General features: G+C 37.9%; 3 protein-coding genes across 3 annotated transcripts in view; all 3 read right to left on the bottom strand.

The window, feature by feature from the left end:
• The window catches only part of ttbk1a (tau tubulin kinase 1a), a 32,099-nt gene extending 16,264 nt beyond the window's left edge, over positions 1–15,835 (bottom strand). The window contains exons 1-8 of the mRNA XM_079482751.1: positions 15,687–15,835; positions 10,774–10,926; positions 8,507–8,654; positions 6,991–7,064; positions 3,558–3,698; positions 3,343–3,447; positions 276–341; positions 45–137 (exon numbers count right to left, since the gene is read on the bottom strand). Of these exons, the coding sequence (XP_079338877.1) occupies positions 45–137; positions 276–341; positions 3,343–3,447; positions 3,558–3,698; positions 6,991–7,064; positions 8,507–8,654; positions 10,774–10,842 (696 nt within the window). The 5' untranslated portion in view covers positions 10,843–10,926; positions 15,687–15,835. The remainder of the gene's footprint in view (positions 1–44; positions 138–275; positions 342–3,342; positions 3,448–3,557; positions 3,699–6,990; positions 7,065–8,506; positions 8,655–10,773; positions 10,927–15,686) is intronic.
• Positions 15,836–16,226: 391 nt separating this feature from the next.
• tpcn3 (two pore segment channel 3) lies at positions 16,227–22,856 on the bottom strand. The gene is made up of 19 exons (XM_079482563.1): positions 22,592–22,856; positions 22,169–22,251; positions 21,979–22,093; positions 21,605–21,733; positions 21,009–21,125; positions 20,132–20,250; positions 19,827–19,928; positions 19,596–19,722; positions 19,267–19,474; positions 19,008–19,152; positions 18,715–18,900; positions 18,513–18,577; positions 18,238–18,325; positions 18,074–18,143; positions 17,277–17,509; positions 17,051–17,131; positions 16,851–16,964; positions 16,537–16,649; positions 16,227–16,429 (listed from the first exon to the last, which is right to left on the bottom strand). Exons 1-19 carry the CDS (start codon positions 22,703–22,705, stop codon positions 16,311–16,313), a joined length of 2,328 nt encoding a protein of 775 aa, XP_079338689.1. The 5' UTR covers positions 22,706–22,856; the 3' UTR covers positions 16,227–16,310.
• A 2,594-nt stretch (positions 22,857–25,450) lies between these two features.
• Positions 25,451–27,726, bottom strand: pgap4 (post-GPI attachment to proteins GalNAc transferase 4). Its single transcript, XM_079483676.1, has 2 exons — positions 27,577–27,726; positions 25,451–27,361 (listed from the first exon to the last, which is right to left on the bottom strand). The coding sequence occupies exon 2, from the start codon at positions 27,188–27,190 to the stop codon at positions 26,018–26,020; it is 1,173 nt and encodes a 390-aa protein (XP_079339802.1). The 5' UTR covers positions 27,191–27,361; positions 27,577–27,726; the 3' UTR covers positions 25,451–26,017.

Below are 27,726 nucleotides of genomic sequence, written 5' to 3'. Positions count from 1 at the left end.
AGAATAAAGATTTGAAGCACACTTGTAAGACAAGTTTAGAGTACCTTGTCCTTTATTTTCCTCCACGGCAGCTGCCCAGCAGCAAATTCAACCAGCATATAAAACAATGACCATAAATCATCATGGCGACCCATTTCCTGCAAAACAGGATAAATATATTATTATGAACAGGTACATGTCATCATACAAATTAGTGTTTATTTGCTAAATATGATTGAATGCTATGAATAAGTAATAGGCAGGCAATAAATGCATCAGTTAAAATGCACACTCACTTTGTTTTTATGTGCATTCACAGATGCGTATCGAACTGTTCCTCGAAAGCCCGCAACAGTTCTTGGCTAAAAGAGGAAATGTTTTAGAAAAAGCTCTTATGAATAAGCAATTAATATTCTATTTTTCTGTAAAAACATGATTTTTGTTAATAATAAACTCACAAAAAGTGCACTACATACATTTAGGGAAAACCATTTAAAGTGATAGTTAACCCAAAAATAAAACATCTGTCACCATTTACCTTCAAGTTGTTTCAAATCTGTATACATATCGTTGTTCTGATGAACACAGAAAGATAGTACAGACTACCATAGTAGGAAAAATACTTTTATATTAATTTGTTGTTCTGTTGAAGAATTTAGGAGAGCCACGTTTGACTAACGTTGCAATTTCTTCCTACTATGGTAGTCAATGAGGTCCAAAAACTGTTTGGTTACAAGCATTCGTCCCAATATCTTTCTCTGTGTTCAAACAAAGGAATAAATACAGGTTTGGAACCACTAGTGAGTGTGTTATTCATGAAAGAATGTTCATTTTAGGGTGAACTATCCCTTTAAAAACCTTATTATACTGAGAAATTCTTAGTATTGCTTTAATGGGATCAACAACAGCAGGGGAACACTGAGTGCACAATACACACCATTAGAAACATAATATCGCTGTGATTCTGCCAAGGGGCTGAACATAACGTACCACTCTTCCAGAACACTGAACACGCAACGCAAAGGTAAACACCTTGCTCACACGTAAATGTCCCTGTGTGTCTTACTCTTTGCATGTGTCTATCTATCCCATTGAGAGTCTCTAATAAACCTGCTCCTGCAGGCGAGACAATTATTTTTTTCTGATTAACTAAATGATATGACAGTTAACATCTGTTACAAAACACATACAATTTCATTCGGACTCACTCGAACATTGCCGATTAGAAAGCCTGGCTAATAAAAACAAATTTTACTCTCATTACCCGAACGTGTTACAGAGCCAGATAATCTTATAATGGACAGTATAAGGAGTGTAACTGCTCTCCTTAGTATAAAAAGATTCAGATTTGAACCTGAAATAAAATGTGAAATGAATGTGATGTGCTGAACTTTTAATACGGCTTAATGCAAATAAATCCAGGCCCTATGCATTGCATTTATACAGTATGTACAGTACTATATGTAAGAATGCAATTTAAAGAGCCGGTTTTTATTATACATTTATTATATAAAATACATATGATAAGTTAGTAAAACATGAAAACTCGATGGAATCACTCACAATGAAAGTCTTTCCATTGGTGAGAGTGTGTGGGGAGAAGGGAACAGATGGAGAAATACGTCAGACATGCACGTCATAAATTAAAACCCCAAAACGAAAACTGCAAAAACAAAACAAGATGGTCAAACAAATAAAAAAGCTAAAATACTAGGGATGCAACAATGTAGAGGCCGCTGATACATGAAAAAGGTCCGATACCGATGGTTATGATATATGTCTGAATAATCCAACGTTTTTCTCTGAGCAAAATAATTAAATAGCAACATCACAGACTTTAAGTGTATTAAAGAAATGTTCAATGTTAAGTAAAATATGATTTAATGCTGTTAATAAAATAAATATTGGCAAAAATCACCTTTGAAGATTGTGGTGTTGTCTTATTGAATTTTTATCTTAACTTATGCCTCTCTTAAAATGTTAAATGGATCCAATTCCTGTTCAGTAAAATTAATTCAATGCAGAAAAAACTAGCTACTATTGTAAAGTACAATGCAATTGAATAATATTGTATTCGAATCGCACGATAGTTGTTTGTTAAAATCGGTATCAGCCAATAAAAATCTTATCGGTGCATCCCTAATAAATAACACTTGTAGATGTAATACCAGGCAAGATGGTTCCATGCAAGGAAATTATGTACTTCAAAAAATGATAATTTTACTTAAAAAGATAATAATACAAAATAATAATTTTCTAATAACAATTAATAGATAAATAATGAAGAGGCACGTTATGATAACATTGTATGATTAAAAATATACAGACATCAACAAATAATAAAACAATTATTATCACCTAGCATATATGACCGACCAAGCTGTATTTCAACATTTACAGTTCTGAGGACGCATGAAGCTATTTAGTCTTGAAATAAAATATACATTTATTTATTTATTCATCGCAGAATGTGGCACATAATGCATGAGAAATCATGCATTGATAAATAAATAATTTTCTATGGCAGGTTAAAATCAGAGCCTGTTGTAAATTGAAATTATGGAGAGCTGATTTCACCTGGGGAGCAGGGGAGATACAGCAGACGGAACATTTTACTACTGCACCATATAACCGATCAGTTGAGTAAGGAGAATGTATTGACATGTACAGAAAGAGAGAGACAGAGAGACAGAGACAGAGAGAGACAGAGACAGAGACAGAGACAGAGACAGAGACAGAGAGAGAGAGAGAGAGAGAGAGAGAGAGAGAGAGAGAGAGAGAGATTCTTGCCTGAATCAATGAGTGCAGCTGACTCAGCTTTGCAGAAAGGAAAGGCAAGAGAAGAAAGAAATACAGAGAGAAATGGAAAGAGAGAGAGGAGGAGAGCGAGAGAGATGCGCTGAAAATATTACACCCTCTCAGGCCAATCCTGGGGGCATTGCGCACTGATGCATGCGGTCTTATTAAATATTCATATCGCTGCACTAAAACCTGCACGTAGAGAGAAATAGAGAGAAGAACATGTGCGAAATGAAGAGCTCCCTGTGAAGATCTAAAAGAGGAAACAGGCTGCTTGATTCACACAGCTCTGCAAACCTCTCCTGGGTTCGGGCTTTCATCCAGTGTGCATGTTTACAGTGCATAAAGAGCTTTATTGCTCATATAAATCTCAACCACTTGTTAATAAAACCAGACCTTCCTGTTTTATGTTGGTGCTGTTATCAATATGCAAAATCAGAGGTATTCATATTTCAATGCATTGTAACATTTAATTTGACACGGTGCTTTGGTTGAGCTCCGTTAACAAGTAAATAATTAAACGAACAACAAATAAAATAGAAAAAGAAATAAACTATGACATACTGGTCGGACTTCTCCATTTGTGTTAGTGTATTGTCGTGCAAGCCCGAAATCGAGCATATAACATTTCCTGTATGTCGAAGGCAGCCTTCCCATGGCGAAATTTGACTGCGAAGATAAAACAAACAAAACATTACCATTTCAGTTGATCAAATAACAGTTCTGTGTGAATAACTATTATGCAATTAAATGGACATGTTCAGGAAATATGATGTTACCGGTTTGATGTCTCTGTGCAGAAAACCAACAGAGTGAATAGCTTCTATAGACTCGAGAATCTGTTTTCCCAGGCGGAGGGTTGTGCTCATGGTAAAGGTGCCGCGTGGCTGACTTCGCCTGAGATCCGCTAGGTTTCTGCCCTGAGTTACAACAAACATGTAAAAAACCTCTCAATCTTCATAAATTTAGCATTACCTCAATAGCAGTGAGTTATTTAGCTTTGTGTTACAATTGTCTTTTCCCTGTGGAACACAAATTATATTTTGTGAAATGTCTCAATGGTCAATTGGGGACAATGTTGCTTGGTTACCAACTAGAGCTGCATGGTTAATCATTAAAAGATTGCGATCTCGATTCAAACACCCACACCATCTTGTTCGTGAAAATCCACGATTCTCCTCCTGTGTCTATTACACCTCCGACTAAAATCATAACGCTCCAATCTGTGAAGGAGCTGCTGCTGAAGCAGAGAAAGTAGGACTCTCTCCGTGTTTCAGCCTCGGACTTTACTTCCCACGATCCTCCAAGCTCCTACACCTGTAACTCTTCTGCCATCCCGGCACCTCTCAGCCATCAGCCTCATCAACCGGACTCTATTTTTACACATCCAGTTATTCTGTCTCCTGAACCCTGTCCTGTGCCCCTGGAGGATGTTATAAATTTTGAGAATGGCTCTCGTTTTTATGTTTATTGATAAAATCCATCCAGTCCCATCCTGCAATCCGTAGGGCACCTCAGCTCCGCCTCACCTCGAATCCACGCCGGGTTCCCCCACAACCCGACGCGCCGGCACTTCGCTGCACCCTTCGCCCCTTGATTGACCAACTGTTGCTAGACTTAGACCCCTTCGGCCAACACTAGGTGGCCACAGACCTCAAGCCCTCTCCAGCGTTCCCCAGAGCTTTCTCCAGAGCCATCCTCTGACTCCGCCTGTGAGGTTTCCCCCGGCTCCTCCTCCGAGGCTTCCCCAGTCTCGTGGCTTTGGACCTGGACTTTCCCCAAATACATGTTCGGGGGCCAGTGTTGGGACGAGGTGGCCAGTGTCAGGCCATCACCCCCATTGATCCCGGCAGAAGCATCACGAACACGCCAGCCGTTCCCACAGCTAACCATTTAATCGGCTATCTGGTTCCCAGCTCTTTGCTCCAGCATCACGGCCACGGCTGCTGCATCAGGCTCTTTGCCCAAGCGTAACAGCTGAGATGTCTGTCTGGATGTCCATGGCTATTGTCTGCACCCGGGTGGCTGCTACCTCCATGGACCCCCCCCTCCCTTGATGCATGTTTTTATTTGTCTTTACGGTAAAAACACGTCATGAGAGTGTGTGGTGCTTATCACTGTGTTTATGCTCATAGAGCTGCGCGATAGAGCTCCGACGGTCACGTGACCTATTCTGTTTACACCGCCATCCTGGCAGGCGAGGACAGCTGGTAGCGAATATGAAATGAATGCTGCCAGCATGAGTTCGAAGGCAACAGAGTTCACTGCGAGACCTGTGCATAGCTTTACTTAATAGATTAAACATAACAGATTACTATAATGGCCCCGGGACGTTTTTAATGTGTATCAATAAAGAAACTGATTAATTTCCTGACCTGCAGGTTCCTAATATCTACAACTATCTCATCAATTTTTCATCGTCCTACTGCGGAGACTCTTTAAAATCCTTTAAAGAATTTTGTAATGGACATTCAACTTTGAAGTCGGCCTGCTTTAAACTGCTTTTTCGTCATTGGATGTAATCGACCCTAACTGTCCTTGTATGTAGGTAGCCAGCATAGCTATATCACTGATCTTGCAAGTTAAACATTCCCAAAAAAAACTAGATGACCCTCCATTGAAGCCATGGGTGGTCAGACATGATGCGGTTGTGTTAGGAGCCCATTGCGATTGCACAGCTGGACTAGGCGAGATCTGCTCTCATGCGTCTTGTTTAGGATTTGGCAGCATAACGACAGAGAGGGAGAGGTAGAAGTGACATGATGGTTAGTGAATTTTATCACAGTTAACCATTTAATCGTCTATCTGGAATTCGGGATCCTAAGGAATATGATACAATTATTTGCCCTTTGCTTTCCCCCGCCTGTTTCGGCATCCAGCAACTGTCCATCATGTTTAAATAGTATGATTTGTAAAGTCTATACAGCCTGGTTTCCAATCATTGTTTGACCATTGTCAATACCAATGCTACAGCCACACCAAAATAGCCAAGTTCAGATTCTATGACGTCAACGTCCTGAGGTCTATAAGAGCTTTTCATCAAGTTGCCCAACATTTCATGTTTTCAGGTTAATTTAAACTGTTTACAGGTGAGAATACTGTTTTGGTATGTTTTTCAGTTGTATCTTTCTTTAAAGACCTCTTCAAGCAGTCTGTAGATGTCAGGCAAATTGATAAAGCTTTCTAAAGACCTTTAATAGCAAATGTCACCTTATGAATTTGTATTTATGAATATAGAAGTTGCTTTAATGCAGTTGTAGTAAAGTTTGACTTTTGCATATGAAGTCAAACTTTTTAAAAAATGTACCACTAGTTTACCTATGATATTTGTTGTAAAATAATTCTCACTATAGTAACTATAGGTTAACCATATTACCTTACATAAATAAACTTATTTGTACTGCCAGAACCTCTAGTAAATGATGTATTACTATGGCTATAGTCGTCATTCAGAATCGTAAGAAAAACGCAATCTCTATTTGAAACAAAATAATTGTGATTCTCAATTTGTCCAGAATTGTGCAGCTCTATTACGAAAGTTCTTTAAAATATCAAATTTTGTGTTCGACAGAAGAAAATCATACAGGTTTGAAATAACAATGACAATTTATATTTTTTTATGATGACTATCCCTTTAACTATGCTAACCATTCGAACCTTATTGTAAAAAGTGCTACCAAATAAATAATAAATGTTTTTATTAAAAACATCTTAATAAAAAGATGAGGCAATAAGTTTGATCTGATTTATATCTTTTCACAGATGCAGTCATCCTGTTGAAATGCATTTGGTTTAAATATATTGTAACCCAAAAATTAAAACTCTGTCCCCACAACTTGTTGCAAACCTCTTTATATTTCTTTGTTCTGTTGGAAAAATGTAAGCAACTGTCATTTCTGGGGCATCATCACCTACCGTAGTAGAAAAATTTAATTGGTAGTCAAATGTGCCTCAGAACTGTTTGCTTTTTAAAAATTCTTCATCAAATATTGTGTTTAAAAGAACAAAACAATTGTACGATAACTTCTACCTTGGTAGTCAATGATGTCCCAGAAACATTTTTCCAGATATCTTACTTTGTGTTCAACAGAACACAAAAATCTATACAGGTTTGGAACCGGAGGGTGAGTAAATGGTGGAGTATTTTTGGGTGGAGTATCCCTTTAAACTTCGATGTTGGATGTTGGAGTAAATATAAAAGGAATCACTTACCTGCAGCTGCATGACGACATAGTTGAATTTATCATTTCGACCACAGCCAATGAACTTACACACATGGTTTTTACCTGAAAAACAGAACAGGAGATGCAGTTGATTTAAAACTACATACAATATACACACAGAAAAATACAGTGCACTATGATTTTATGATGACTAATGGCTAAACAGAATCATCTGAAGGTCTGTGTACTGCAGTATGAAGTAGGGCTGCTCGATTATGACAAAAATCATAATCGCGATTATTTTGGCCAATATTGACATCCCGATTATTTAACCACTGTAAAGGAAAGGTGTGCCCTGTGGATTTATACTACAAGAGAAGAGAGGATCCTTGCTAAATGGAATGCGGCACACTAATCGTTCACTTCGATTATTTGTTTTTGTAATTGATGGACAAAATGACGATTACGATTCATTTTCGATTAATTGCACAGCCCTATTATGATATAGGTGTTTTATAGATAAGGGACTTATTACTGCATTCATTACGTATGATTTAAACAGCTATATTTACAAAAACAGCTGTTCAACTCCCTCCAGAACTTGCACTTCAAAAGGATCTGCCCTTCTAAGTGCCTGGGGCACGTGAATGCGAATGGAATTCACCCAAAGATGCACTAAGAATTTACCCAAAGATGCACCATATCTATGGTAATAGAGTTTGGTTTCTTGCACAGACCAATTGATTCACTTTATAAGACTCCAGTTTAACGTCAAGGGGCAGGAATTACTTTTGTGCTGCATGTTTAAGCGTTTTTGACTTTTTAATAAATATCTTCTTGAAAAAAACGATGCCACCCACATCTGGAAAGTCAGCTACTTGGTGAACCGGGGGTGAGTCTTTTTTGGGTAAGCTAACGCATAAAGAAATATAAAATACAACTAATAAGACAATATCCCGTTTTAATATATGACTTACAAGTAACAGTAACAAAAAGCATTAAATAACAGAATGATGATATGGTAAAAAATAGCCCGCATCCTACCTACACTTTTGGAATCTGGCCCGCAAAGAAAAGTAGTTGAAGACCCCTGACGTAGACCGTGTTACTGCCGCTTTGTTCACAATGCTAGTTATGTAATGTGTGACACATAAGTTCCATTCTCATGCAGTGATGATTTTAAAACAAGGCTCAGCCATCATGTTATTTCTCAATTAAACGTCCACAAATTATTTTAAAAAATGGCATACAAATATAACCATAGCTATCCCTTTGAAACATAACAGGGTTGTTCCAACTCTGCAGTACATGCACACATATAAACAGTATATAGCCGGAATAATTCTGCTATGATTTAAAGGAATATTGTTTAAATATTAAATAGCTATAGACATTTAACATATAATTGATGTGCACAATTCAATTCAGAATTTTCCATCTTTTAAAGTAATCAAGTTGAAAAGGTTTTGCACAGAATTGTCTCCTATTTATTTTTTGGGGATATCCTCATTTTGAACAGAAGTGCTGTCAATGTCAGTGATACTGAACAGATGAGAATGTCTTACCCTGCAGTTTCTTCAGAACTGCCACCTCCATCTTCAACACTTGTTTGGGCTGCTGAGCTGACTCCACTTTCAACGCCACGTTCTCCCGCGTCAGCAGATCCAGCGCCTCGTAGATTTCCCCAAAGCCCCCTCCACCAATTTTTTTCAACTGGACATTAGAAGAACATAACAGGATGTTGCCAAAGCTTTCATTTGCTATTGATTTAAAGCTGTCAGTTACTCGAGTACTTACTAGAATGCCTTCCCCTCAAGTCTAAAATGACCTTTTATTATTAATGTTACATATCACTGCTGTCATTCTGAAACCTTGTATCTCCATATCTCGTTTTTTGTTTGCCATAAATCATTATTATTAGTCACCCTTAAAGTTTGTGACTGGCCTTTGAAAATATCTAACCAATAAAAAATATAAAAAAGTGCTTGTCAGCGATATGTAATTCTCCTGCCATGAATATATTGTCTTTTGCAATTTTTTTTGAAAAACATATTTTACTGTCAAATATTTGTATTGGGGCCAGACAAAAACATAAAACACAGATCTGACAAACAGCAAAAATGTGTTGAGCTTATTTTTGCTGTTTCTCAGATCTGTGTTTTATGTTTTTGGCTGGCCCCAATACAAATATTTGACAGTAAAATATGTTTTGATACCGCAACTATCTCATTCACATCTGCTTGATACTGGAGATGTGAGTAAACCTGGATATTGACTACCGATCTAAAGGACTTATATATTGATCAGGAAACTGTGCAGCTGTCTTGCTGCCGAGTAAACATTTGTCATCTAATTGTACAATTTTAAGACCCACATAAAGTTAAAATATTTTCACGGTTTGAAAAATAAAGGAGAAAACATTGTAGTATTTTAATTTGACTGAAAATGAAAGATAAAGATGTCAGCTTGACATAAATCATTTTGTTTTACTGTCATGTCGCTCCCAGCTCAGAAAACAAGCCCGTTATTTTACACCGGACGTGGGCAGTCATGTGAGAACATCTATATCCCTCATGTACTGGGAATATTGGTGGAATTGAATTTGTATGTGATTTCTTTTGACAAGACAGTTACAGTTATTTGGATCAAAAGAGCAATTAACATACTGTTACATAATCTACTCACAGCACAGCAGGAAAGACATGGTGTGTTTATATGCTTTTACATAATTTATTACATAATATTGCATTTAACTACTTTTTCTTCATCTGGTCTGTTCAGAATAGGGACATTTAATTTAAACAAAGATTAGAGGCTGGATTAAAAAATGTTTTAAGACCATTTTTAAGAGGTTTGTAAGAATGTTCAATAGTGTAATTCTCATAAAATTCTCAACCATTTCTCAAACACGTTCTCAAACATGATCTTAAAGTCCCCGTATACTGGAAGTTGCGATCGTTTTTACTTCCGTATTATGACACATTTAAAAGTGACAAGGAATTTAAAAGGAGAAAATAAGTGGGTGTGGCGAATTGACTGGATTAAATCCCAAACCCGGCCCTGCCCTATTAAAAGCAGCTATTGCAGCTATTAAAATAGTTTTGTTTTGTTTTTAATGGTTAAGTAGTTGTATATTTCTTTCCTTTATTAAGTTAATTTAGAAACCAATTTGGAGCATTTTTTTGTTTGGTAAATTACACTATTTGAGACGACCAAGCGGCTAGCGCCGGATGGTGAGTTGACTACATTTGATCAATTTAGTCTTTCAAATCCACACTTGGCTTGCCTGAAATAAAGACCAACATTTTTTTTAATAAAGAAAAATGTATGTGTAATGTATGTCAGTGTGATATGTAAAACTTGTTTTAAATTTACCATCATCAACTTCTTATCGCTTCTTTATTTAATGCATTTCTCATATATATTAGAAATATTAATGAATGTCTTATATATAAAAAGGAGGACAAGCCTTAAACAAGCCCAAAGCCCGCCCGCTTGTAAGCTATGAAATAAAAATTGGCCTGAATTTTTAGCCCAAGGAACATAAAAAAGTCGGGGCCCTTGCAGGGCTGTAGGAGGAGTAAACAGAAGCTCCAGCGAATTCTTTGAATGTCATTTTTAAACTGATCTTTGGAGAATTGGAAAGGTTTTTGGGGGGGATTCAAAACCCAAATAACACCAAACAAACGGCCCCAGAACAGTACATCTCCTGTCCTTTGGCAACTCATGACCCTAACCTTACATAAAAGTAAACAAACATAAAGTCCAAGGATATTGTAATTGAAGTGCTAGCATGAATATGCACGTGTACCATTTTTACACAGATACGTACCACTTTCCATCGCTCTTTGACCATGCAGTTAGGGGGCAGAATGTCCTGCTGATCTGCAGTGCCGTTCATGTTGCCGTTATCCTGCAGAGCTGGTGCTAAGCACTGCAACCCTGAGACCACTCTGGCAACCCCCAGCTTAAATGAGCCATTTAGCTGTGAAAAACCACCAGAACTATTGTTAAATCACATTTGATTCTATTAGCATTTGCTGACGTGCTATCGGTCAGTCGAGCTGGCTTCTACATGCAATGACCAGTCGAACGAACAGCGACATTCCAAAACGTTAGTTAACTTTGGAATGCCATTTAACTGATAAACATTTTAGAATGTTAAGAAATAAAAACAAACACCAGTTTAGTCCTATGAATGCATACATATTCATGAGGCAAAAGGCTGACCTTAAAATCAACCTCATTCTGGTTGTAATTTTTATCAGCGTTATATGAGACACAGAATGTTATGCTACACAAAAAGGTCTAACTAGGCACATACGTTGACCCACATACTTTTTGACCCAAATACCTGTGTGAAGAAAATAGCCACAAATAGCACGAAACACAAATATGGGAGCAAGGTCTAGAAAATGTTTGAATGGATAGTCATCACAAAGTACTAGGCCCTAGAAACAAACAATATTTCTGAAAACACAAGCTATTTACAGATATAAGCATAGCCTACAAAGTGTAAGAACACACTGTTAAAGTGTGCTGGGCATTTCTAATATAGTTTAAAAGCCATAATAAAAAATATTAAAAAACTTAAGCTTTTGCTCAATTTATTTTGTGTTAATCTAAAGCAGTGGCATTCGAAACTCATATCATAAGAAATTATGAATTTATGAATTTAATTAATTTTAATACAGTCAACATGAAATCCAAATGTATCCAAAACTTATTTGACAGTTTAATAGTTAAAGTAGGCATGAAATAAAAAAATGCTAATTCTAATTGTTTTACACAGTGGCACAGTATTTATTTTAAATTATTTATCCGGGCACATATATTTTTTATATATATTTTATATTATACTTTGTATTAAAAAGATCCCTTTGATACGACCTCTCTTCACTTGTGGTCATGTGGAATGGCGCCAGGGCGGGGCTGCAATGACTGACCGATTGAAAACTGGCAGTCTAACTCAAATTTTCCTCCCATCTTGTTGGCAACGCCCAACTTTCAACGATCCAATCAGCTATGAAAGGATGCAATCAAGTCCATGTACATTTTTCTCATCTGAGAAGTTGTTTCACTCGGGTATACGTCACGATACGGATAAAAAAAACAATCGCTACTTCTGTTTCATGCCGACTTTAATAGAAAAAAACCTTTTCAAACAAATTACTGGTTGTATTGTGAATAACTGGAACTTTTGTATTAGTAATGTATGTGGCTTGTTTCACAACTTTTCTTTGGGGGGGGGATGTCACCAAGCCTTTTTTCACCCACCCGTCATATAGAGACGGCTTGACACAATCCATCCCCCCACTCTCTGAGCAAGAAAATGCTCTGTCACCATGTTTCATGTTGACTTTTCAAGGACTTGAGCCGAATACCACTGCCCTACTAAACTCTTACCTCAAAACCAACATCAAACATCAGTCTCTTACCATCCATTCTGCAATGACATCACAAAACCTACAGTATATTTACACTTTACTTAGTAAAGAAACCTTACTCAATTCGACTCGATTTACTGTGTTCTCTCTTATGAAACGTATTTGAAGAAAAGATGCAGGTTAGAACCCAATAACATGCTATTCGGCATGCAGCGCCATTGGTTTGCTTAAAACATGCAGGGCTCAGCTCGGCTCAGATTCAGTAGCTCAACAGCTAACTCATGCCCAGCCCAGCATCCGTCAAGAACTGCAGTCTCCAATGCAGCATCCTAAAAAAGTGCTCTACGCAGAAACTAGGAACAATAAACACTATGACATTAGGTAGACATAGTTCAGCCAAGAAGGTGAGAGAGCATAATATTGCCAACTCATGTGCCAAGTTACTGACACCTGCGCTTGTGTAACCTTGATAGAGGTAAACAAGGAGATTTGTGCGACTAGAACATGTGGCCTATGACTATAAAACAGATACCTGTGATGTTATTCAAGACTGAAATCTCATCCAAATTCACATGAGTTGGCAAAAGAATGTGAGCAGGGAAGAGTTTAATCACTATGCGTTGGTTTCTGAAGACTGAGATACAACTGAAGTTGCCAGCAGTTCCACACTCTGCAGTATAGTGCTGTGACTATTACAGCTGAAGAGCAGCACATCTTTCTGAAAATACTTTGTAGTACTAATCTTTGTAATTGAGGAAAAAGGATGCAAAGAAGATCTGCAAAGTGTGGAAATGCTACGGCAATGTTAACTTAATAAACAGAATCCACCTTAAGACAAAGGCTACAGATCCTCTACAATATCTAAATATGCAGCTACAGGTACCTCTCACCCTTTATTAGCCACTAACTAACATAGCAAGAAAAGTTCCTCATGGGTGTTGTTTGCGCACAGGCTGGAATGATGGCGAAACAGCTATAAAGCATTCAACCGCACGGCTGGTACAGTTGTCCCCCAATATCTGCATGTGAGCATTCTGCTAAACTCAGTTTCGTTCAAGGGGACCCATGGGATGTGAGGTTACAGTGAGCGAAAAAGCAGAGGGGATTTCATTCAGGTCACGTCAATTAATAAAGTGTCATTCAAATTCCTCTGAATCCCAGGGAAGGGAAGCGTCAACAACAGCCATTTTGTGATCAAACTCTGAGAAAGTGAAGTGCAGCCACATTTCCAAGAAAGGGAGAAGGGAGCTATGAAGGACGGTGTAACTCTCTCACCATTTTCACAAATCTCGTCAAAAACCTTACGTCTCTGACAAATATCCTGCAATTGACCAATTTAGTCGACGCCAAAACCCTCCTTTGCCAGCCTACAAGCCAGAAAAACAAGAGAAGAGATTTGTTATGCTTGTCAGATTCTTTTTAACAAAAAATGGTTTCAAGCAGTTGAAAGAGACGCTTAAAACGGTGTGCTTGGATTGCAGTTGTCAAAAATTTGGCACGTTGGAAATAGTGGCCCTTGGTACTATCTGAACGTCTCCAAGTGTAAGGCAGCATTTCCTCTTCTGTTCTTTGACTATTACACGACTCACCACCATCCATCTTAAGGAAAGCATGGGTCAGATCGAAACTCAATCCTTGTGGATGAAGGTCAGGAAGGTCAGTTTGTACTCAATGTCCCAGAGAAAGGTGATGCATGCGTTATTATATAAGCCGATGCGCAAAAAAGAAAAGACATGACTTTGACATTACGAAAAAAGACATCACCATTATGACAGCCCTGTGAAAACACAAACATACTAATGTGCAACACAGGGAAATGGACACACAAATACATCAACACATACGGTGTGAAGGACACACAGCAAACATAAATTTGATGCTTTTTTAATGCACAAATGTTTCAAAAGCACATACTGTTTCACAGAGGTGGAGTAAAGTTTGTAGGAAATGTGCACTGTATAACAAATTATTCAAAGTACATTTCATTGCAATCCTTACTCCATTTTTTCACATGCTTTCATTGAAAAAGAAATAAACAAACAAACGCAAAGCCGTATTTTAAAACAACTGTGTTCTCACCCTACCTGGCACAGAGACTACGTAAAGTCGGTCTTTTCCGTCGTTTAGAAATCTTCATTTGGGACCTCACGGTGAGACAAAACATCAAATGGGACCTTTTTAAATACCGTAAAGCGCCCGATTGGGGTCTCTTATTCTTGACGGTCCATACTACTGTGAGAAAATACTGTGTAACTTATGCAGGTAACAAAGGCGCCTTCAAACGATGCGATGATTCAATCGCCATTGCACTGCATGTGGCAACACCAAACACCGGAATCGCAGTTGGTTATCTTAATACCATCACGACCACCAAATGGAAATCATGCTAACTGGTACAAGGGTCCAAGGTTATGGCAAATACAGAGATCCGGCATGTGAGCTTGATTTCGCAGTATGAGCTACATCGAGCTCCAGACAGCAGCCTAGACGACAGATGATAAAAAGACTATGAACACCATTCTATATAGAAATGCACGACATCGAGTGCATTGCGATTAATAAATGACAGAGTCTTCTCTTCACTAACGCAAGTGTCCAGTCGCGCATCCCTCGCGCTGGTCCGCACTGCAGCGCGTCAAACACCCATGCAGTGACGCTTCACTATCTGTAGAGGACGCGCGACGCTACCTGAATGAACTCCGTTGCTTAAAGACTACTATGGTCAAGGTAAAGACGTGAATATTCATTACGTTGCGTGACATCGTGTTGCTCGATTGGTTGGTAGGCTTACCGCTAGCAGGTCGCCTGGCCAATCAACAAATCCCAAAGAAATAAAGGGTGGGGCCACATATATTCAAGAGGTTGCGTGATTGGATGTTCCGAGAAGTTTACCGAGCGACGTCAGTGTGGGTTAATTATTATTCATAAGTCACGCCTTCGCCGTAGTAGGATCCGTAAAGATTAGCAATTCGACTTTTGGCTGCACCCGCTGTTTCCTGCGGTTAAATTAACTCGTTATCAAAAGTAAACTACACAACGAAATGTGAACAGATTACAAAACCGTTGACGGTTTACTGACTTATAATAAAGTTGCGTTTAGAATCCAAAACAAGATCAGCGCACACAGACAGAAAAACAAAGCAAAAAAGCCAAAAACAACACCACTGATTCAATTGTTCACACTTATTTAAATAAACGCACGAACATTTTTTCAACCCCCAAGAAATGCAATCTGCAGTCATTTCGGATGCAGCTTGGTTTCGTTGATAAGTGCAGTGGTCCTCCAGGACACGGCCTGTGACTAGAAGCTATTATGCCATAGCGAGGTGGACAAATAAACAAATTAAGCGCTTATTACCTGCTCATTTTTATGTATAGAGGCTCATAACCTCTGTTCCCGCGTCAATAAAACGTTTGGACCTTGCTCCATCATGGCTAAGGACGCTGGATGCTCCTTGCTTAGCTCTCCACACGTCAGGTTCCCAGCATCAGCACCGCGCATCACTCTTCCTCTCGAGCGCCAGCACAGCCATGCTGACGCTCCACACACGCTATTTCGCTCTCTGCTGGTGCACACTTGACAGCACATGGTAACTAACCAATCGATTAAATCACGAACAGCGCGGTCTTATATGCCCTGTTACTGTACTATGAGCACTAAAAGTCCAACTATAGAAGTACTGTGCATTATATCATCAATTAGAATGTCTGCAAAAATATCACTCTAGGCAAATTGCTGTTCATGGTGTAGTGTATTTACCCGTTTTAAACACAATTATAGAAAAAGAAATGTCACATAACAAAAAGATTATTATTAAGAAATATATATATATATACACATCTGATTACAAATGAGACGTTTTGACACTTGAAATAGATTAACGAATACTACGAATACCGAAGTGTGTATTAAATCTTCGATGAGAATTGTATATATATATATATATATATATATATTTAAAGGATTTTTGTTGCATTCCAGTTATATAGAGTCAAAAACAGGGTTTGAGAAGTTCATGTTTGGTTCCTCCTCATTAAAATCTTCAGGGTTGAGATCAGTCTCAAACATCCGCTGCAAAAGTCCATCCACCGTTCTGGATCCTGAAATATAACCCAATGGAATCATTATTTTACACGTCAGCAAATCAGTACATAAGTCTAACAATTAAATTTGGATAGACTAATATCTGATTAGAGTAAAAACACACTTCTTGAAGCAATCTTGAACATAAGGGAGGGCTTCCGCTTGCCAGATTCATTGGGACCCAGTTCATTGTCACAACTTTCCATTGCATCTACGAGACCATTGTCCACACCATCCCTACAAAACCACACAGATCTCAATTAAAATCAACAGCAACGGGTACTGGTATATAACATGATGTTAATATGAATACATACAGTATGTATATAAATATATTTTCTTTAATACATACACGAAACCATATAAAAAATATCTATGTAGTGGTTAAAAGGGCTGATATTGTTGATTATGGTAAAGGTCAAACAATGCTTAGCATACTCTTGAACATTAAGTCCCAGCTCCTCAATTTTCTTCTCAAGAGAAGTCTGAAGATCACTTTTGTCGACTGTATACTCCACCAAGAAGGCCTCCAAGATAAAAGCAACAAAAATACTGGGGGAGAAATAATAATATTCAATTAGATTACATAACGTTCGATATCAAAGTTTTATTGTAATTCTGGTGGACAGCCAACTTACTTGATAATAATAATGACAACAACTATGTGAAAGAGGACGAAAAATATTCTGGCTGAAACATGCGTGACTGCCGTAAAACCGCTGGTCAACAGTGGGTGACAGTTAAGGGAAAGGCATTGCATTGCAGACACGTTTCGATGTCACTGAAACGTTCAAAGACCTCAGTTTGCCATTTCACACAAAGCGTGATCAAAGATTCTCTTTGAAACATTTTTAGATTTTCAACCCGTAAAGGATATCATGCCACTGATTAACCAAAGTGAGCTCTAGCAGGACAATGAAAGAAGAAACAACATTGTTGAAGTTGTTTTTGCAGTAGTTGAGTTTTGCAAAGGTGGTGCCTTTCAGAAGAGAGTTCCCACAGTACTCTTTGTCAGATCTTGTCGAATTAGGCTCAAAATACTGTATTTTCCCTTTAAATAACTCCATTCCAACCATGGCAAATATATAATACACCACCTGTAGTGAACAGAAGAATGGATTTATATTAAATGAATACATAAACGACACTTAAATTGAATGCACAGGTCTTACAAATCATAAATTTGATAAAGGTCTATTTCTCTTCCTGTCCCATTCTCAATAATAAACTGATGGCATGAAGAGGTGAACCAGAACCTATATGCAGCCATAAATCTGGCACCACCTCTATATTAGACAGGGTTTCCTTGAGACCAGGTATGTTGTGATATGGACAGTATAAGGAGGAGACAGGTCACGCGTAAAAATAACACTCAGTACGGTGAATAGAAATATGACTGCCCTTCAGGTTAACGGACCAATCAACTTAGCTTGAAAACAGCCTCAAAATATTTTTTCTTTGTGATTTGAGCTAATGATTTTAGCATTTTTGATAGGGCATGTACTGCTAAAATGAAATCTTAACAAACTGGTTTTAAGACTTGAGATTTTTTTCCCCCAGTTTGTGCTCCAAAGCTATGATGGTGCACTGCATTATAAACTGTTATGACTTGCCTTTGAAGATCTCAGACTTCAGGCTTGTATCAATGTGTAAATACTAACCAATATGAGTTGTCCAAATGTTAGTATAGTTGGTCCAATTTTAATAAGCGTGTTGATGATGGCACGGAATCTGAGAAGGACGATTTTGTTAATTTTTAATAAGATAAAATACACACACATTAACATTTGAATCACGTGTTTGCATTGCATTTATCTGCATGTACCTCTTTATGGAATCCACCAAGCGTACAAGTCGCAAGACTCTCAAAATGAAAACGATGTCCAAGATCTGGCGACTCGTGTAACCTCCAGCTGAAAATGAACAAAAAGACTTAAAGGTATCTTGGCATGAATGTATACAATACACAATTAATACACAATTCAATTTGGATTTCCAAGCTAGTAATCCTCTGGATGGCAAAACCTTTAGAGTGTGCAATAATCTTAACTCATGTATGTGTTAATTCATATAATGTTCATATTATTATAGCTCACTCACAGTGTTTGAGTGCTGAATTAATGATGGTACCAAAAAGTGCAGACACAACAATGATGGTGTCAAACCTGCGAGGTAAAGAAGGATTTGATAGGCATTTGAACTTGCACAAATGAAATTATCTGACAAAATACTGTAAAACACAAAGATTACAACACATAAAGAACCACAACCATACAGAAACACACAAAAATAGTCAACTTACCAGTTCCAAAACTGATGTCGAGCGAAGAACAAACGAGGCTCAGTGGCATAGAGTTTAAGAATGATCTCCAGCATATAAAGAGCTAGAAAACCCCACTCAGCATTTGATACCACAGGATTCTCCTCATCCAGACCAATAAACACAGCATTGATCAGGATAATTACATCATAAACGTACACAAACATTCTGAAACACAAGATACAACAGAACAAATGTTTACATAAAATAAAAATGTGCATGAAAATTTTTTTTTTGGGAATGAAAATGATCGATTCTGTGCATGCCGCACATACCTGTGACGAACCATGTAGCGGATAAACCTACTGGATGAGGAATTATACAGAAAGGGGAAACAGATTTGAAGTGGATGTGCTTGTGACCTGACTGTGATCACCTGGATACTTAACAGATCACAAGACTGGACGAAAGCTAACTTTCCTGCTCAGACAAAGAGGAAGATGAAGAGAAAAAACAAATAGAATATGAATTTTTCAATTCTAAAGTGTACACACATCACAAGTCAAAATGCTTTAGGTCACTAATCTATTTGACCTATGTGTCCTTTCTTCTGATCATCTAAGAGGCTCCACAGCAGTTCCCGGTGAGCAATACTTATATTCGGCTTGACAAGCTTGACCAGGTGGTTCCATTTCGCCTGGGTCACCACTGGCTCCCCACCTTCACCCCATGCCTCCTGCAGGAAAGAAAACGCCCGGGACATCTTAAATCTTCTGGCCCTTACCAGCTGCCGCACCTCCTCCTAGAGGACATAGACAAAAATCCCACCTCATCTTAGTTTCTGCAATAAATCAAACATTATTGCACAATAACAGTTCAGGCGGTCAACAAGCAAACAACTTTGAAAGTAAAGTTGTAAATACCTTCAGGTACTTCTTGTAGTTATTGTAAACAACAGCCAGAAAGAAGGACATGAATGTGTAGGTGTTGACAACAATATACAGAATGAAGAAAATAGTAAAGAAAATACTGTAGTTGTATGCTGGCATCCTTTAAAGACAAAACAAAACAGAAAGGTTATCCTCAAAGCATTTACACTACTGAAAATCAATATATTGCAAAGCTAATAAAAAACTCCAGTTGCATGGACTTACATGACATCAGGGCTATTTGCAGTGGTCATTAAAACATACAGATCGAAAACTGTTTCCAAATAGTCTGTGAAATATGAAGACCCATCAATGGTCAAAAGGCCCCTAGGATTAAAAAGAAACAGCTCGGTTATATATAAAACAACACAAGGGTCAGTAAGTTCCTGTAGTGGTAAGAGCATGACGTTAGCAATGGGTTCGTAGGTTTGATCCCAGGGGATTGCACAAATGTAAATGTAAGTTTACACACATGACATTATCAGAAAAGACGACAAATAAATATCTGTGAATGACTTTGAAATATTTACCTTTTTCCAAACAGCTTTAGCGCTATGAGAGAAAAGACCAACACACTGAACATGAATAAGAGGAAAACATAGGAGATCTGAGGAAGTGCATTCCGAATACTCCTGAACGCCCTGCGGAGCTACAGACACAAATGGAAAAAATACTGAAAAAGGTCAGCAGAAGAGACATTTGTGCTCAAAATGTACTTTTAGTTTGAATGCATATCTTACAGACAATGAAAATTAAAAGTACACTATGGAAGATCTGTCTTTTTTTTTTTTAATAGAGGTTCAAACCCTAAATTTTGATAAAGAAATTCCACAGTGTAGCTTTAAGACACGAGAACATTTCATGCCATAATTATCTGAATGGACAATTTAATTAATTTAAAGCTCATTATCAGAATTATTCAATAGAAAAAACTTTTATTTGAGGGAATTTAAATATATGAATTAATTAATGTCAGTGATTCATTTAAAGGTACAGTGTGTGTCTTTTCTTTTTGGAGGATCTATGGATGGAAAGGCAATATATTAAATAACTATGTCTACAGAGGCGTATAAAGAGCCTAATTAGAATTAGATATTTTAGATAAGAATTAGATATTTCTATCTACATACACTGTGAGTTCCCTTGCATGAAATCCACCATGTTGTTTCTACAGATTGTGTTCTGTACATACGTGATCTCTATCGGCATAGAAGCAAAAATATGATCTTAGTGCTGTGTCAGCTTCTGTAGTGCTCCAAAAAGGGACGGGTGAAGTGAGCCATTGGTTGCGATTCACAACCTCACCACTAATGTCACAAAAAATGTACACACTGGATCTTTAAAAGCACATAAAAAGAGAATCCACTTTGTTACTTATTTTGACATGATTTTTTTTGGTTTGCTTACTTGTCGCCCCTCTGTAACATTGACTAACAGAAGGGGTCTTAAGACCCTTGACCATCGGACGCCAAAGTAGCCTGCTGCTTTCAGAGCCCCGTATATAGTCAAATCTAAAAAAGAGAGCTGAGAGGTGGAAGGGTGAAGAAAAATCCTACAAGTTAAAAAAATGACACTCAAAATCTCCTAAAAAGTGTCAGGTAAAGCATACTATCTGCTGCATATAAACCCTTTGCTTGACTTCTCTATGAGTTCTGCTTATAGTCATTTCCTGGTGATTCTGCCTTGTGCACAGACACAACTGCTGAGAATGACAAACCACGGGCTAAAGTTCACTTCTCAACATTGTTACGAGCACATTCTCAGCATTTTCTTATGTTTGAAAAAATAAAGCCATAGTACAAACAGAATTCTTCAGGCAAGTAAAATAGTATGAAATATGTGTGAAGCCAAAACAAACAGCAAATGAACACATGGTAAAACTGGGTATTTAAACATGATAATAATGTTTAATTTCATTAAAAGTCTAAACTGTGGTTAAACACGGGTTTTACTGATTTACAAAGAGGTTACAGTGGCAGGAAATGTGCCGATTTTAGGCCTACCGTTACAATGATTATGAAGCATATATTTTTTGGATCCTTCCAGAATTTATCTTTTGGAATGACTTTGGCATAGTGAACCAGCCGCACAATGAAAGCAGAGAGACAAATTATCTCAGTTGTAGAAGTTGCCTAGAACACACAAACAAAACAAAGATATATAATTTGTCAAATAGTTTTACAGTGATTTACCGAAACTCTATCAGTCGTGGGCGAATAAAGACATATGGCCTGACCCCCAAATCCCAAAGAATTTGCGAAACAGAGTAAAAACATTATGTGACATTGCAGTGTTTTACCAAGGAACATCCCAATGTGTCATACTGGATAATTTGCAACATTTTCAATCCATGAATAAGTTTTATTATGACACATACCCAAATTGGAACTGGCACAACTGCAGGATCTTCAAACAAAGCTAGTGCAAGGTTTGTTATGAGGAAAACATACACCAGCATCTGCATGATCCAGTTGTTGTATAGCAGGTAGAGTCTAAAGACAACATTATACAATACAGTTACAAAGTATTATTACTGTAAATCCAATAAGTAGCATATTATCTCTTACCTCACAGCCTGAGGTGATGTATCAAAAAATATGTTCCTGTTATATTGGGCATCTGAGACGTAGACCGTGGCCAGGTTTAAATTCTAGAAAATAAATAAATCCCATATTGGGCATTCAATTTATAAATAAACATACAGCTTTAAACAACCTCTTCACAGCAGATCCAAAGAAATATTATTTAAGCATTTAAAATAGCCATGTTTCCCATTGTGCGTCTGTTTTTACCAAGCAGGACAGCAGATTTTTCTCTCATCTAAAGGATCCAGATTTGAGAGATGAGACTAACAAACCAAACACTCCACTACGCACATTCACAGTTTCATATATCAATATGAACAGATGCCTATGCGTATACGAAAGCAACTTTTTTGCACCGCATCGATGAACACGGGGTTCCAAGAGAATGATATCAATTCAACAAACCTCTGTCATCTCATCCGGAACACCGCTGGAAACAGTATTCGCTCCATTGATTAAACCTTCATCCTTTGATAAAGAATGTCCCAGCGTTTTCCCGATCGTTTCTTGCTCAGGCATTTTTATCTATCTTCCAACTTTCCGCTGTCTTAACGTAGCAGAGAGATCCAGTTTGCAGGATATCCCGTTCTGAAAATGTCCAGCGAAGCGAATTTACGAATCCTACTATGGCATAAACTTGGCTTTTAAAGTATTAAAACGGCCCTTCGCCATTGAGAAGTTACGGGGCACTTCTGTAGTTAACATTAATGAGACCTAAGCAGAGGCGACCAATCAACTTCAGTCTTATCTCATTAATATTAATAATGTTTATGAGCGGCTCTTCGCTATAGTGGGATTCGATTCTCTATATCATCAACAGGGTGAACCTCCGAATAAACAGTTTTCGGATGAAAATTCTCTAAAATGTATTTCAATATTGTTTTAAAAATAATTTAGATTGTAAACCAGACTGTGTATTTTGACCGGTCATGTGACGGAATTCAGCGGAAATGGTGAGGCAGAAGCACAGGATCCGATTCTTTGGTCCTTTAATGGGAGTCGAACCACTCGGTATACTATGTTTGTATCCGGGGAGCTATTTTAGCTAAAGCAAGACCGCAATCCCATTTACTTGAATGGGGGATTTAGACATGAGTTTCTGAAATCTTGTGAAATTAAATTGCATATTTCCGACAAGCAATTAAACCTGACATGTACTATACCTGATACTGTACTACATTGCACTATAACTTTTGTTGCGTAAAATGAAATTGCGCTTAAACGCTTCAGCGACTGCGCATGTGCACAAGGGCATTACGAGAGCCAGCCCCCAGAGGATCGCAAGTGACGATTGGCTCTTTTCACTGTAAGGCGGGACTTCCTTTGTTAAAGCGGTCCTATTGCATTCCCTCCCCATTCATAGCATGGAAGAGCGCGTCTGTAAATATTATCTTTGGTGGAAACCAGCGGTTGATCTGTTAGTCACACATCTGTGTTTTAAGTAACAACATCACAATGCTTTATTTTTATTATTATCATCTATTTTAAGCATTACTATTGTGAACATGGCTTAGTAGACTGCATTTATTGTTACCTAAAAGTTGCCAGCTAAAGCAGGGGAAACCTTATCTAACAGCTACCCATTTGGTCTTAATGGTAAACAAAATTGTCTTGCATTCCTAAAAGGGGGGCTCTAAAAACAGAGACTCGGCTCAAGATCCAAGCTTAATAGCTTAATAGAACTGCTGAGAGCAGATAAGGAGGTGATGGGGTATAGGGATGACAAAATAATTGATGCTGGGGTGGCATGGAGACCGCGGCAGTATATGATGATTACTGATTATTGTAAATTTAAATAATATTGAGAAAAACTTCAATACTACTGTGCATTATAAAGCCACAAAGTATGTGTGCTTTGAAACGCAGGAAAAATATCAAAAGCGTTGTAAATACAATTGAATTGAAATGGACTCTCAAGATAAATTGATGTGAGGACTCAACACTAAGGATTCACATTTTCCCTTGTCCTGTCAAAATTTTCACTGGCCCCACATTAAAAAAGTAAAATATCAAAAGCAAATTATACAGCACAATCAAATAACAACAAATAGATCAATAAAAGCAGTAGTACAAAAAAACAACAAAACGGAACAAGCATACAAAAGTAAAAGGCAGAGCTTTTTGGTTTTCAAGCACATACAGAAATTGAATCAGATGTAAAACAACACTGCATATGGGCTCACTCTATACATCATAAATATACTAATCCTGTATAGATTTGATCTTTGTCTTGTTTGATTAACATTAAAAACAGATAGCATGTCACTTTAAGAACGAATGTACTGTTAATCATGTTTTATTTCTCAAACATAAACAGATGTTTACAAGGATACTCATCTAATTGAGGCATTTTACTTGACTTTAACTATTTATATATTATATGAGTATATAGTTGTTTTTGGTGTCATAGTCAAAGTACAAAGTAAAAATTAATAAAGCTATATGGATCAAATGTTTCTTTATTGTTGTTTTCTTTTACTTTTTGTGGTGAGGCCCACTCAATTGTCAAAAGGAATTGATGGATGGAAACAAAATAATATAAAGCATTAAATATTCCAGTACTGGGCATCTACGGAATCTTATGCATGCAGGGTTTTATATTTACCCCAAGAACAACACAACAATGTAAAAAAGTTTCTGTTTTCTTTGTTTGAAGCTGATTGGAAATAAAATTGAAAGATTAAAACCATTGATTGACACCTCTATAACAGTGAAACATCCTTAAAAAGAAGACAAAACAAAACTTACATCACATTGTTACAAGCCTATGCTCCCCGTCTCCAGATCAAATGGCACACCTGATGCGACTAGTTGGCACATAGGCCACAGACACAGCCTTAGTAGAATTTAGATATTTCTGTCGCTTTTATAAAACTGCTTTAGAAGAATACATTACTGGTCTGCATCTTGAGACAAAACAATGGCACTGATATATTTGAAGATATTTCAGGACAAGTTATATTCAGTTTAGACAGGTCAAACATTCATTTTAGTCTGGGACTAGCCGTAAGCATGGTCTGTGAAACAGGGCTTCTTAAGTTAGAAGACAATGTCAGTGTATCAATTGTTATGTATGCGTTTAAAGCTGATAGCATTGTTAGACTTACAATATTTCTTATCCTGTATAATCTACATTTAGTCATTCAGCAGACGCTTTTATCCAAAGTGTCTTACAGATGAGGTAAACAATGGAAGCAATTGAGACAACATAAGCACAACAAGAAGCAAAAGTGCCATCAAAACCCAATCAAACTCCATAGACTTGAGACTTTATTAAAACCAATTTATTTATGTTGATAATCACAAATATTTGGATTGGGTAACATTTCAAAACGTAATTTGTACTTTAAATTTAAAACAGTGTATGCGCCTGTGCAAAGAATCATTTTAATAACCCAACTAGTTTCCTGGTTATTCCATTTTTTGTATGCATTCCAAATGTGATATTTTAGCTGTGGTCTAGATGCAAATGGTCCACAGAAAATCAGCAGGAAGAGGTTTAACACCTTAAAATAATTTGTAATCTTAAATCACAGGTTTGCACAATCATGTACTAAAACATAGATTATTGGTTTAATGTTACTAGTGTAATACATAAAGAGTGAAATTCACAATTGAAGGTGATCGTTATTCCAGCAAATTGTAATTTATCATTATAACAAACTTTCCTCAATGATACAAAGTTATTTTAAATAATTCAAATAGAATAAAAAACAAGATTTTCTTAAATCTTAAATCATATCCAAATTAAAGTATATGAAACTCCATGCTACATATGCATGTGTAAAAACTAGTGCCTAAAAACGACTTTCACACTTGTAAAAATAGGTATCAAATCAATCTAGGTCGAGGTGGGTTGGTCCGGATGGAGGAGTAAGCTCCGATATGCTTGATGGAATTGGGTTCAACACTATGTGCCCTCTCTCCTGGCATCGATCTAGCTATCTTCCACAGCACCATATCTTTGGCATTACCCTGAGCGCAGACAACCTGGTCCAGGTACTCTGCTGCTCGAACCGATGCATTGCCTGGAAAGAGCATAGCAGGAGTGCAGCATTCAGTAGCGGGTGACACAGCATACAGCTGGGGCGAGAGGCGCCTAAACTCCAGAAGGTAGTGTCTCCCTGCCAGCTCCACCACAGCCATTACATAAAGGGTCATGAAAACAAGATGAGGAGGAGAGAGGGTAAAAGAGAATGGTGTATAGTGTGAGATTAAGACGAGAAGGATTGTTGCGACCAACAGCCCCAATCCCACCCATTCCATAATCCGATACAGCTCTGGATTCCAATACCTCTGCAGACGTTCCGGGTGGAAGAGCTTTATGTACAAAGTGCTGAGGGCAAACTTCCTTAACACCAAGTTTTTAACCAACGGAAAGAAATCTGCCATTGGCAGAGCATCATCCTCCAGGACGACAATGTTTTTTGGCCTCATAGCCTCCCACCCTTTTCGCAGACAAAAAACATAGTCTCTTTTCTCCCTCTCGAAGACGCTGAGCCCTTCTTCGTGCTTGTGTTTCTCAACTGGAGAACGGCGAACAACCCGGAACTGCTTCTCCACAAGCAAGACGTCCTCGTTTACAGGACCGCTTTCGACATCACAGATCATGACCTCGGCGCATGGTTCGTCACCACACCTTTTAAGGAGAGACATTAGCCGGTGCATCACCTGTAGCAGGTAGTGATAGTCCCTCCCTTCGTCTCTCCTGGCTGTCACAACAGTGACCAAGAGATGTGGTTTCTTAGCAACCGGGTCTCTTTCTGAGAACTCCACACCCTCCCAGAAACGCAGGGCTTCCTGGCCTCTGTTGTAGCTCTCCTTTAGTGCTGCATCGCTCAAGGAATCAAGATAAACGGTCTTTAAAAAATAATACGAGTATAGCAAACGATGGCAACATATAGGCATTATAACTCCAAAAGTTAAAACGCATAAAATCAGCCCTTGGGCTACAGGGCTTGACCAGTGTAAGGTCTTGCTGGTACAGGTTCTCCATCGAGGCATCTGCGTCCCTTGTACCAGAGATTACGACTCGGTGTGTAACTCCTGTTTACAGTACACGTGAGGTACGTGTTGCAGATAAGGATATCCAGATTTACCTACAGTAAAATGACTCCACGTCCCCGAAGCTCGCGCATATGGGTGTGTCAACTTCAAAAAGCCTTTCAAAGATATCTAAAGGCAAGATTGACAAATAGACCGTGGAATCATATTCTTCGTAGACAAACAACAGATCCTATAAATGAATAAACTTTTAAGTATTGCAACATATGGTTGACTTAGCTTTTTACGACAAGAAAAACAAAACCTCGAACGATCCGAATCTGGCTAGTTATGGAAAATAAGGATGAACTATTAAACAAATTTGGTTTGCATTATTTCAATAATACCTCTCAGAATATTTCGAGACCCTCCGCCATATTTTGAACAACAGCAATGAAGTCGCGTACTCCGGAATAAGAGAGGAAAGTTATGGCGACTAGGTTACCGTAACATCTGGATGAAATGCGCGTTTAGCTTGAGACGTAAATGTCCAGGGT

The sequence above is a fragment of the Barbatula barbatula genome, assembly GCF_947034865.1.
Source record: "Barbatula barbatula genome assembly, chromosome: 20".
NCBI lineage: Eukaryota > Metazoa > Chordata > Actinopteri > Cypriniformes > Nemacheilidae > Barbatula > Barbatula barbatula.
Note: the sequence above shows the minus strand (reverse complement) of the source record. Positions and strands in the feature narration are given on the sequence as shown.